Genomic DNA, 12,694 nt, shown 5'->3' on the forward strand with positions numbered 1-12,694 from the left:
TTTCATCTCCTACTAGCGTTGTCTCTCATGGACAACTTACAGCTTCTTTTTCTTACCATGACTTGGTGTACCTCTCCTATCACATTCGTCCTCCTAAGCGGAAACCAAAATCTCTTCTTTTACGTAGTTACAAGGGTATAAATTTGGAGGCACTTCAGCGGGATGCCGAGGCGGCTGACTGGTCATCCGTGGTAAAAAGCACCAATATGGATGACAAGGTGGCTACCTTCACGAAAACTGTGGTGAGTTTATTTGACAAGCACGCACCCTTACGTCGAGTCAAAATTAAGCGTAATCCTGCTCCATGGCTCACCAATGAAATAAAAGCACTCATGGCTCGAAGAGATAGGGCTAAAAGAAGATACAAACGGTGCCCCTCCGATTCTAATTTAAGGTTATTTAGAGAGTTGCGTAATCGCTGCAATCGTATGTGTAGAGATGCTAAGAGACGCCATTTCCACGATTCTCTTGTTGACCGTGCGCCTGCAGAGGTTTGGCGGTTCTTAAAATCTGTTGGCATCGGTAAATCTCCCACGAGCACCAGCAATGCATTTAATTCGAGTGATCTTAATAAGTATTTTTCGGTTTCCTCAGCATATTTAGATCCTCAAATTAAGTCCGCTACGTTACTTGCGCTCTCCAATACGCCCAAGCCGACATGTGAGCAGTTTAGCTTTGCCTCTGTGACTCAAGAGACCGTGAAAAAATCTGTTTTAGCAATTAACTCCTCTTCTATTGGTACTGATAATTTATGCTCTAAAATGATAATCTTAATATTGCCATCGGTTCTTCCTACACTTACTCATTTATTTAACCACTCCCTATCTTCTGGTTTCTTTCCCTCAGCCTGGAAACAGGCCTTTATTACCCCACTTCCCAAAATTAATAATCCTACCACCTTGTCTCACTTTCGTCCTATCTCTATCCTACCCTTCCTCTCCAAAGTGCTCGAGCATATCGTGCATATCCAGCTCACCACCTTTTTAAATTCGAATAATCTCCTCAATCCTTTTCAATCCGGCTTCAGAACTGGTCACAGTACAGTCACTGCTCTGCTAAAAGTCACAGAGGACATTCGCTTCGCTATAGAACATAAAAAACTCACTATACTAGTGTTGCTTGATTTTAGCAACGCCTTCTCATGTGTCGACCTTGACATAATTCTGGGTATTTTAAAATCAAATAATATTTCTTCTACCGCTATATCTTGGTTTGATTCCTATCTTCGGGGTCGCTCGCAACGTGTTCGCATTGACGACGTGGTGTCCGATGCATGTGATTTAGTTGCGGGTGTTCCTCAGGGTGGCGTTCTCTCTCCCTTGCTTTTTTCTATTTTTATTAATTCCTTGACTTCCTTAATTTCTTCCAATTTTCATCTCTACGCCGACGATCTGCAGATTTACTCACATTTTTTAGCAGAAGACACCAACTCAGCTATAGTTACCATGAACAACGACATAAACAATATCGTTAAATGGGCCGCATCTTTCGGAGTTTCTATCAACGCTAACAAGACACAAGCTATTATTGTAGGCAGTAGATATACTCGGAGTTCTATCGACATTTCGACCTTAGCACCTATCACGGTTGACGGTGTCCGTATTCCTTACGCTGACAAGGTAAGAAATCTCGGGGTTTTGATTGATGCAAATCTCTCTTGGACTGCCCAAGTCAGCGAAGTCAGTCGAAAAGTACATCACGCTTTCCATTCGCTGAGGTGCCTGCAATGTTTCTTACCCTTAAAAACTAAGATCACTCTCGCTCAAACATTAATTGTACCCATTATCGACTATGCTGACGCCTGTTACTTGGATGCCACAGAGGAGCTTCTTAATAAACTTGAGCGCTTACAAAATTTGTGCATTCGTTTTATCTTCGGTGTTCGCAAATACGATCACGTCTCCCAGCTTCGTAAGGATCTCAAGTGGCTCCCAATCCGCCTTCGCAGAAACACAAGGATGCTATGTTTATTATTTAATATACTACGTAACCCCAACTATCCCACTTACCTGCGAGAACGTTTCTCTTTCGCTCGACCTCCTTACGCTCCTTGCAGAACACACGTTAAGACCCTACTTAAATTTCCTTCCCATAAAACTTCTTCCTATTCCCATTCCTTCTCAGTGCATGCTGTCAGATTGTGGAATGCGCTTCCACCAAAGATTCGCGAATCTGACACTATCTCTATATTTAAAAAACGAGTTAAAGAGCACTATATTTCCTTATCTAAGTAGTTCATATATATATATAGTAAATATGTATGTATAAGTATTTATATATTTATGTATATTTATATATCTATAGTATAACATATATGTTATTTTTACATCTTTTTAAGTACACACTATTACTACCATTCTGCACCCTCTATCCACTCACAGGTCTGCTGGAAGAAATTTCTGACAGAAATAAGCAGTGCCTTTGTACATATTATTTCTTTATGTGTTTGTCTTTTTTTTCTTATATTGTGTGTGCATAAATAATAAATAAATAAAAAATAAATAAATAGATTTTAGGACCAAAAATATAAGATAGATGTATCGATCGTAACGCTAACGATCTTTATCGTAACGCTGCAGTGTGATACATATGATTACTTATTAGATTTTTTATAATGTTAAATATGGAAAAAAAAACAGTATTCAGTTCCTCATTCCGGTTATCTCCAGCCAAACTTACATCACAACGCAGCGAAAAAACGCAATGACAAACTACACAGTTTGTTATCTATAAGAGTTTCGCTCTCCCTATCTTTTGGTGCGCAAAAACATACATTTTTATATCATCGAATTGATGAATTAGATATTATGTCTGTGGTGTCGTTGCCGTGCCGTATCGTGCCGTACCGTTGTCGTCCCAATTAAGAATCGTTCATTAAATACACAGCACAAACATTTTTTGTTGATATTTTAGGTTGTCAATGGCATATATTTTTAAATTCACCAATCAAACGATACACGGGAAAAACTAGAAAAGCTTTTATTTGACCTGTAGCACTACCATGAATTTACAAAAGCATTACTCGCTAGCGACTGCGTAAAATAAATGTATGAAAAATTGTACAGCGCCTCTGGTGGTTACTCGTAGAACTAAAATCCGTAGTGGCGTAACTCAATACGTAAAAAACCTATCGAAATCAAATCGCTAGCGAATGTCATTATGATCTATTGCCATACAAATTCGGTCCCATGAGTCATTAATTTGACAGACGTTGTCAAGAAATACCGTAACGATAGTAGTTATGTTATTCACTAGCAAAATGACAATAGTTTTCTATTTACAATTTCTATAGTGGCGTTTTTATGCCAACTCATAGTAGTGCTACTGAACATATACTTATGTCATGTAAACCGTTTGGTATTTCAAATTGTGCGGTTGAATGCATAAATAAATATTTTAACGTATTCCAAACCTTTGATGTGAGATTAAAAATTGAAACGTTTTTTCTATGTAACTGATGCCAATAAATTTGCAGTAGAACTCAAAACATGCAAATATGCAGCTGTTATTGTTAGCTGTTATCTCTTAAGTTATTATTGAAATTATTATCTAAACTTACAAAAGATATGTTCCACGTAGGGAACTCACGCTCATCGTTATTTCTGCCTAATAACAGCAATATTCAGCGTGGCTGTGTTCTGGTTTGAAAGGTGTGGTAAGGAAGATATACTGATCCAAGGCATTCCAGCTTAGCCCTCAGGGGAAGCGGTGCATCTGAGTGCGACCTCGGCTAGAAATCTAATCTTATCTGGAGTGAGTGAAGGTGTCCATGGGTTGCAGTAGCCACTTATCATCAGGTGGACAGCACAGAATGCTCTATATATAAATAAATAAATAAACGATTTCTACACTGATAGCCCCACACTAGGATTCAGTGTATCGTGGGTGCCATGAACACACACAAAGACGTCATCGGACATCTAGACGAACCGCGGGATACCATCAATATTTAGTTGATATTCCTCTTGTGCGGACTAAGCGTTTTAGCAACTCATTCCTGCTGCGAACCGCCAAAGAATGGAACACACTCCCGCCTTCGTTGTTTCCCGATACATACCTGGGATTGTTCAAGTCAAGGGTGAATAGGCTACTTCTAGGCAAGAGAGTTTTATCCAAGGCTGCATCTCACTTAACATCAGGTAACGTTCCAGCCAAACGCAAGCAAGATAAAAAAAAAACACAAGCAGTCAAGCACCCAGACCCAGTACAGATATCTAAATTCATCACTCAGATATCTGTCAGGCCGGAGATCGAACCTGGAACCCATTGCACGTCAGACCGGTATGGTAACGAGGGTCGTCAAGTCTGCTCGTCTGCCATACCTCTATAATTAATATAAATATTGGCTTATCCCATCACTCAAAGCATGGATTGATAAAGGCACGCGAATAAAATAGGTCGATGATTGTTTTTTCGACGATAGCACCGTCAATCAATTAAGCGCATACGGATTATTTACTCCGCGCTGTTTTGTTTTCGGGATAACTGTTTGGATCGTTTGATGTGAATTTAAATAGGTAATCCGACCGGGATTTACATTCGATTTAAGCTCGCTCGAACGTTTTAGACACTGATACGTTGTAACATAAATACGTTTGTGGTGTCACTATTTGTCAGGTTGAGGTTGTGACGTGTTGATTATTTTCTTTCTTCCATTGTTCAGGACAGGCGGTGGGATTAATAAAATTTGTTTTACTGAAATATTCAATTGTGCCTGACAAGTGAATATTATTTTTCGTTACGCAAATGTACTCGTTTTAATGGTTGTTCATTTGTATCACTTCCACGCCTATGTTTTTTGTTTGGTGTTTTGGTGTTTTTTGGTTTGGTTGTTGGTGCTCGTTGTTGTTGGTGGTGTTTCAATTCACTTACACGAGGGTTTATACTAGTCTGTACTCTAGGCTTATACGAGTAACGCATCTATATATCATATAGAACAGCAACGTACAATGCAATCCAACATAGCCCGGCAGCAGCAACGTGTGAAGGGCAGCAACGGGTGTATTGTCCTTAGGCAGGATTACATTTTTTTATATATATAATTAACCGACTTCAAAAAGGAGGTGGTTATCAATTCAGCCGGTATTTTTTTTTCCTATGTATGTACACGAATTACTCCGCCGTTAGTGGACCGATTTTAATAATTATTTTTTTATTGTATAGAGACGAGCTGGAAGTTGGTCCCATTTAAATATGGTTAGGATCCATCAATGAGAAAATGAGAGGAACTCCTCCACCCATGTAAATATAATAGCCATAACTTCGCCGTTTATGAACCTATTTTAATGCCTTTAATTTTGTGTGTGGACAATTGCTACAAGTTGGTCCCATTTAAATATGACGAGGATCAGAGTGGTTTCTGGAGACAAAATATGTAACTCCTCAACCGATGGGTATAATTGAGTTTTGTTTGAAGATATTTGGTGTAGGTTCTAATGAAATAGCAAAACCAGTTTATCATTGACTATTTAAGGGTCTGATAATGTGGCTCAGAGTCAAAATATGTAACTCCTCAACCGATGGGAATAATTGAGTTGTGTTTGAAGATAGTTGGTGTAGGTTCTAATCAAATTGCAAAGCCAGTTCATCATTGACTATTTAGTTAGGTTAGGTTGGAACATATAAGACAATATAAAACTATGGGAGCAGGGCGCAGTAGCGCCCTGCGAGCGGGCGGTTCCAATCAATGTAAACTCAGACCTTACCTTCATTCATGATCACGTTTATACAATTTTATATTGTATTAATATAAATGTTAGTAAGTCATCACTAAAAAGGGTGAAAAAAAATTTTAGCAAAAAAAAAACAACCGACTTCTATGTCACTACCAAGTACAAAATAATTGAAATAAATGTTGGTTTAGTACATATTTCTGAAGTCGGTGCTCATATTAGACATGCTGTTTACATCGTTATCCAACGAAATATATTGAGCGCCGACTTCAGAAATATGTATTAAACCAACATTTATTTCAATTATTTTTTGCTTTGTAGTGACATAGAAGTCGGTTGTATTTTTTTGTTAAATTTTTTTTATAGACGAGCATGCAGTCCACCTGATGGTATGTGGTCCAAAGGTAATAGTGATCATAATACCATCAGGCAGATTGCGTTTGCTTCTGCATATACAGTAATTTGTAGGTGTAACAGTGAAAACGCCGCAGACGACTCATTTTAACGATCATAATCTTTTATTTTTACTTCTTAGACAAAAATATCTTCAAAACAATTTGTAAATTATTTTAACTAAAAGTAGTACTTCATTTAGTATTAATATTGTTAAACTTTGAACTACGAGTATTATAGCCGTGAGAGATTAAACACATCGACCCATTTTTAAAGATTTTTTAATCTGGATTATTTTGTTTCCACACCGCATAGGGTTTCATCGTTGAAAATTTAAATTGGCGGCCTGACCGAGATTTATATTCGATTCCAACTTTATCTGCGTCATCTGCACTAATCCGTTGTAACGTAAAATCGACTGTTCTGTCATTGTTAACTGTTCTGTCATTTGTTTTACTTTCGTATTGCGGATACGACTAATTTATTGTTAACAAGTAATTATTATAAAAAGGCCCGACTACTTTAAATTATAGCTTATGTTACTCGCAATATTTAGACGAATTCAACGACACCTCATAATATACTATAATCCTATAATTAAGCCTTTCAGTCCAAACGACTGAAAGGTATGTCAAATTACGAGACATATCTAAATATATATATATACTCAAAAAAGATTACCCTCCGTAGTTGATTAAAAATTACTCTATTTAAAGCATTTAGAGATCAAACGCTTTTTAATCGAAATACCTTTACCCTTCAAATCATAACACAGCAGCGCTCACCAGTATATTACCTATTAGGTAGAAAGTATGAGGTCCGTAGGAGTCCTCTTGGCAACGCAAAGGACGGCCACCGGGGGGGTTTTAGTGCGGTAAAAATCCCACATAACCCTGTTTCGCTCCCACGGCACCGGGTACCTTTGATGGTTTCCCCCTCGTTAACAAAAAAAAAGAAAGGTAAAAGTATAAGGTGTCTTTTCAAACGAATCGTAAAAAGTTATATCTTTAATATACCACAGAGTGTCCCGATATATCATATTATATATTAAGACATATTTATGACACGGCCTTTATTTTCTAGGGGTCCCAACACCAAGAGTGCGGTGGCTTGCAGGCGACACAGTCCTACCAGCGGTCGGTGTCGGTGATATTCAGCTGAGCGCTGGTTCAAAGACCCTAACGCTGTCCATCAAGAATGCTACAAGAAACCTATTAGCAGCAACGTTCACTTGCACAGCTAACAACACAAGGCTAGCTCCACCGCAAAGGACGACGGTTCAGCTAGATCTATACCGTAAGTATCGAGTTTCGTTATTTTGTAAAATAACCTTCACTTTAAACCGAGTTGCAAACGTTCTCATTTTATTTTTAAGTAAGTAAGATCTGAAGTATGATCTAAAGGTAATAGGAATGGTTACCATACCAATCTAATGCTCGAAAGTATTCGAGTTCCATTCCTAGTCAGTTATACGCGAATAAAGAATTAATGTGTCATTGTTTTATATATTGAAAGTAATGGACTGTACTATACAATTACTATATTTTAAAAATATTATTGAAGTATTATTTCAATACTAATGATTTTTTTCGCCTTAAGTTTGTAAAAAGGTGTAAAACAAAAAAAGTTAAAAGTGAAAAAATAAAAAAACTGAACGAAGCTTCGAGATAATATAGACTATTGTATTGTCTTCATAAACGTATAAATGTGTACGACATTTTCAATTAATATTTTTAGAAATATAAACTTATACTTAATTTAGTAAAAAATAATATAATATATATAGTTTAATTTAAAATATTATTTATGTATATAAGAAGTATGATAGAATTTGTATAAACATATTATATTAATCGGAGGGTTTCCATGTAGACAGAGACATACGAATTATGAGACATGCAAGTAGTGCATATAATGTATATTGGTACTAAGGCAAGAACTTAAAAAAAAGTGTAACTCAACTTCTTTTCTATCCAATGTAAGCTCTATGGTTTAATTCGTGTTACGTAAAAACAAATGGCATGTATGAAGTGTGTGATACATTTCACTGGTGTCCCAAATGTGATACATCGCATCTGCAATCACCGCAAAGCTTTCGACGTGTTCCATCGTGAACTACAAACGATTAACTTTTATTTTCCTACTAGAAAATAAATTAATGTCTAATTATTAGTGAGTTGAAGATACAATTTAAACCAAAATAATTCCTATTCTGTGTCAACTATATTGTGGTTAAATATGAGTACTTATTTCATTTTCTTTATTTTATCTTCGTTTAGTAAGAAGACCTCGAAACAAAAACATTATTTAATTTTAAACTGGCCTTCGTGGAAAATTATTTTCAATTGTAAGTTGTGTGATTATTCTTGCAAAGCAGCCATTTAATATATGCAATTTATTATTTAAAATACTTATTGATTTATTAAAATTATTTAAAAAAAATCTAAAATGATAAAAGACATAGTATTCTTTAGAATTTATTGAGAAAGAGTTGACTTAATCCGCATGAGGGTGGACGCGGGAATCTAAGATCGTTATTGGTTTAGGGAAAGGGAAAGACGATAATAACAGTTACACAGGCAGTAACTGATAGAAGATAGATAGAATTTGAGGAAAATTGTGGTAAATTCCGTCAAGACCTTTTATATTCCCAAATAGTGTATAAAAGATACGTGAATTTTATAAATTTTCTATTATATTCAACTCTATGTAACTTTATAATTTTATTTTTTGATTTCTTTTTCTCTTCTGTTTTGGCAAAGGGAGTTCTCCCGCCGGGCTAGGTGATCACGCCCGGGGAGCGGCCGTGCTCCAACAATCTCAGTTGACTCAGTTCGGATGTTTAGAAAACTTCGATAGCGTCATTCAGAATACTGGTGGCGCCATCTCTTGAAGAGTAGCGGGAAGTTGCCACACTGTCATTAGAATCCCTACGTCACCGTTAATTCATTTGATATTTTAATAGCGATGAAGATTTATTCTACAGTTTATTGGAGCTTGGTAACGTAACAAATAAAAAACGTGCAGCATTCAGGAACTGCCGTGGTAAAGCTATTGCATAGCATATTTTATCCGTTTTTATTTTCTTCTTTAGTTAGTTCTTTAGTTTCTTCATTCGGTCGCCGCACTCAAAGCCCTCGATAAAAGCTATGCAATAGCTTAAAAATCTTTTTGTGGAAATGTAATAAAAGCATTGTACTGTTATCAATTCTGTCATGTTATTTTATAAGCTCGTTTTATATACTCAAAAGTTGAATCTCCGACGAAATATCCAAATCAAACAGTCAATTGTACCTTACAATGGGTCCATACGTATTTTTAACTGGAGTAGTAGTAACAAGTATGCAGGCGATCTGATGGTAACCTCAGATAAGATTAGAGTCCTGCCTTAGTTAGGCCAGATATGCGCTACTCCACAGGTGTAGTTCTTATTCGAGGCGTTCAGTTGACACCGTACCTGGTCTGGCGCTTCGCTGTTGTAAAGTACCTTAGCCATAGACGTGGTGGTGATGCCTCGAAAACAAATGATTCTATCACCGTCCAATTTGAGAGTGGAAATTATATTTAAAGGAGATGTTTCAAAATGTATGGGCTCCCGGTCACCTTTTGTACACTATACTAAAAACTAAGAAATCATGCAAAGAACAATTCGTAGGGATTCATTTTCTTCAAATTATGTTCGTTTAATTGTTTAAAAACAATAATTTACACTTAAACTTGCAACACAACAGTGGAAAAACATCATGGCGGTAGTGATTACCGTAATAATGTCATCTGTCATTCTATTTTAACTTACTATATACATTATATACTTTTTAATATATTTTTTACGCGAATGGGCGTAGATATATAAATATTGTATTGTATGTATTGAGAAACAATACCTATATTTGATAAACATTAATTATATTTACTTTCATAAATCTTGACTTAAACAAACATACCAAAATATGTACTTCTATACCAATTTATTTTAGTTAAAACATTTAAGTGTATAAATAAAACAACTTTAAGTACACATTTAGATAATATTTTATTTATTTTTTACTTAGATACAATTATTTATTCATTTTCAATATCTTCCCTTATCAATATTTTCATCCAATCATGTAGCAGGTTCTGTAATATCCTGTGACGAGCTCAGCCCAAACATCAAACAATGGTCATAATGTGAGCGCAGCTACCTACGAGTACGGTTTGTTGCCCAGCGATGCAGTTGCAATAATAACTGATTATTTTGTCATCCCAAGAATGTCCTTGTCTTGCTATTGTAATTATCTAAAAAAAAGAAAAATGTAAAAAGATTAGCTTCTCTAGTTTAAAACTATCAACGATTATTTCACGATTAATACAACTAACTGATGTATATTTTACCTGATGATATTGAATCCTTGTCAACACAATCGACAGCGATCGCACGAAAATCACAATAGTCCATAAAACATAAGCTGAGTAAACAAGTAAGGTAGAATCAGTCCAAAATCATATTATGCAGCTCAGAGCAGATACATATTCAGGATTGAAATGGAATCTTCTCATCAGTACATATTTATTCAACGTTTACGTTGGATTCTACTATTATATAATATGTATATATCCACTTTTACGCATATCAAATTGACAACTTCTTCTTTTTAATTTTGACATGTCACTTACATCTATAAAACCAGATACTATTTAAAAGGTTGTTTTGTTATAATTATTATAAATAATTAATTAAATTCAGAAATAATGACGGGATACCCAAAAGCCAGGTTGTAAAGTACTAAAGGTAACAATAACTTTACGACAAAAACAGCGAAATACAGAATTACCGACATCCAAAGAGTATGTAACCTGTGGGGTACACATAGGTTCCCTGACCGACATCGACAGTTTTGAAAACTTGACATTGACAGTATTCCGTCATATTTAATATTTCAATGAGGAATGCTTATTTTAAATATTTTTAAACAGGAATACTTTAGGTTATCAAAATATATGTAAAATACACATTCTTCAATTATACAAATTATTTGACATTTTTACGTTTATATCTTTTATCGACACTCGACCGCGATATAACAAGTACCCTATACGTATCTGCAGTAACCGTCAAAACACAAAAAGCGACGTTCAATCAACGTGTGACTGATTTCAGATCTCATTAACAGTCGTAACTTTTAAACGCAGCTCCCGTTTTTATACAGGGCTACGTTTAAACAAAACCTGATGTACTAGTCTGCTTTTACTTTGATGAGGGATTTGAGCGATCACCAACTTAACTTGAAGACACTATAGTTATGTACCACTCATCACCAAGTCCTAACGTTAAATCAATTGACATAGTGTAACCGCATTTATTTTAATAAAAAACAGAGTTATAATTCATATTGTAAAAAAATAATATTTTATCTTTGTATTTATTATGTAGGGTATCCAGTAAACTTTATAAACTTGTGTAGTCCACACCAAAAGCAATATATAACGTTGATATCGAAATATCAACTCTTTTGACGAACTTGTGGTTTAAAGTTTTTGTATTTTTCCAACTAGCATAAAATGCACAGTCTCCGTTACTCTTTGAGTTGTGACTACGACACGTTATGAGTTTTCAGTTTGATTTTTTGTATAAAATTCATGAATAGATCCTCATAATAAGATTTTATGATCATTTTCACTTCTTTTTAAAAAAATAAACACTTTCTACACTCACAACCCCACACTAGGATCCCCTGTATGGGTGCCATGGACACACATAGACAACTACACAAACACCCAGACCCAGAAACAGAAATCTAAATTCATCATTTAGATATCTCTCTGGCCGGGGATCGAACTTGGGACCCTCTGCGCGTCAGACCAGTAAGGTGATAATAATGTTAAGGTTGTATAATTGTTTTTGGTAATTAAGTTATTTTACCTTATGAAAAGTTTGCTTCGATAGAGTTATTCGGTTTTCTAACTTAATCGACGATATCTGAATTTTTATAACATTTTTCCTATAGTAAATAAGTACTCGTACTTACTGGAAAGGTCGTAGGTGACAAAAAACTAAAAGTTGTTGACAAAATATAAAACCCTTTTTCGCCGATGACCCAAACGAGGGAGTATGGTTAAAAGAATTTTGTTCGTCGTTCCGCATATATGTATTAAAATAGCCCTTCTGAAAAATTCCATCATTTTTAGGGTTACGTTCGAAAAAACACGTAAAAAGGGAATTCTTATAGGAAATTTGCTACTCGTATGCTTGTCCATAACCCAAGCACGCAGGTATAGCATAAATAGCTGAATTTTAACTTAAAGGTTAACTTATGGGGCGAAATAAAAAAATGCAAACTGTAACGGTCGATTATTATTCTGTAAATTACTTTGTGATAAATGTAATAGTAACAGTAGATAGAGTTATAAAAAACGTAAACAACAAAAATAAAACCAAAACTAAGCACTGAATTTTTGTACAAAATACTCGTACTGTAATCTAAGTCACGTTTATCTAAGAGTCTTTTAGAGAAGACAACGTATTACGAAAAAACAGTGTCAGAGAATGTATTACGCATTGAAATTGCTTGGAAATGGAAAAGAAGGTTGTAAATCCACAAAAATAATACGAATTCGTAAGAATATTTTTTACCAAATCGTGCGTTTGA

The 12,694-nt window shown here is 35.4% G+C and overlaps 1 protein-coding gene across 7 annotated transcripts in view; it reads left to right on the forward strand.

The window, feature by feature from the left end:
* LOC140751564 (kin of IRRE-like protein 1) overlaps positions 1-12,694 on the forward strand; it is a 231,987-nt gene that overhangs the window by 186,568 nt on the left and 32,725 nt on the right. For all 7 annotated transcript variants that reach the window (XM_073085489.1, XM_073085490.1, XM_073085491.1 and 4 more), the window contains exon 6: positions 7,149-7,361. In XM_073085489.1, coding sequence (XP_072941590.1) covers positions 7,149-7,361 — 213 coding nt within the window. The remainder of the gene's footprint in view (positions 1-7,148; positions 7,362-12,694) is intronic.

The sequence above is a fragment of the Epargyreus clarus genome, unplaced genomic scaffold (genome assembly GCF_041222505.1).
Source record: "Epargyreus clarus isolate Ecla_fem2 unplaced genomic scaffold, WU_Ecla_fem_2.2 ptg000023l, whole genome shotgun sequence".
NCBI classification, from domain to species: Eukaryota; Metazoa; Arthropoda; class Insecta; order Lepidoptera; family Hesperiidae; genus Epargyreus; species Epargyreus clarus.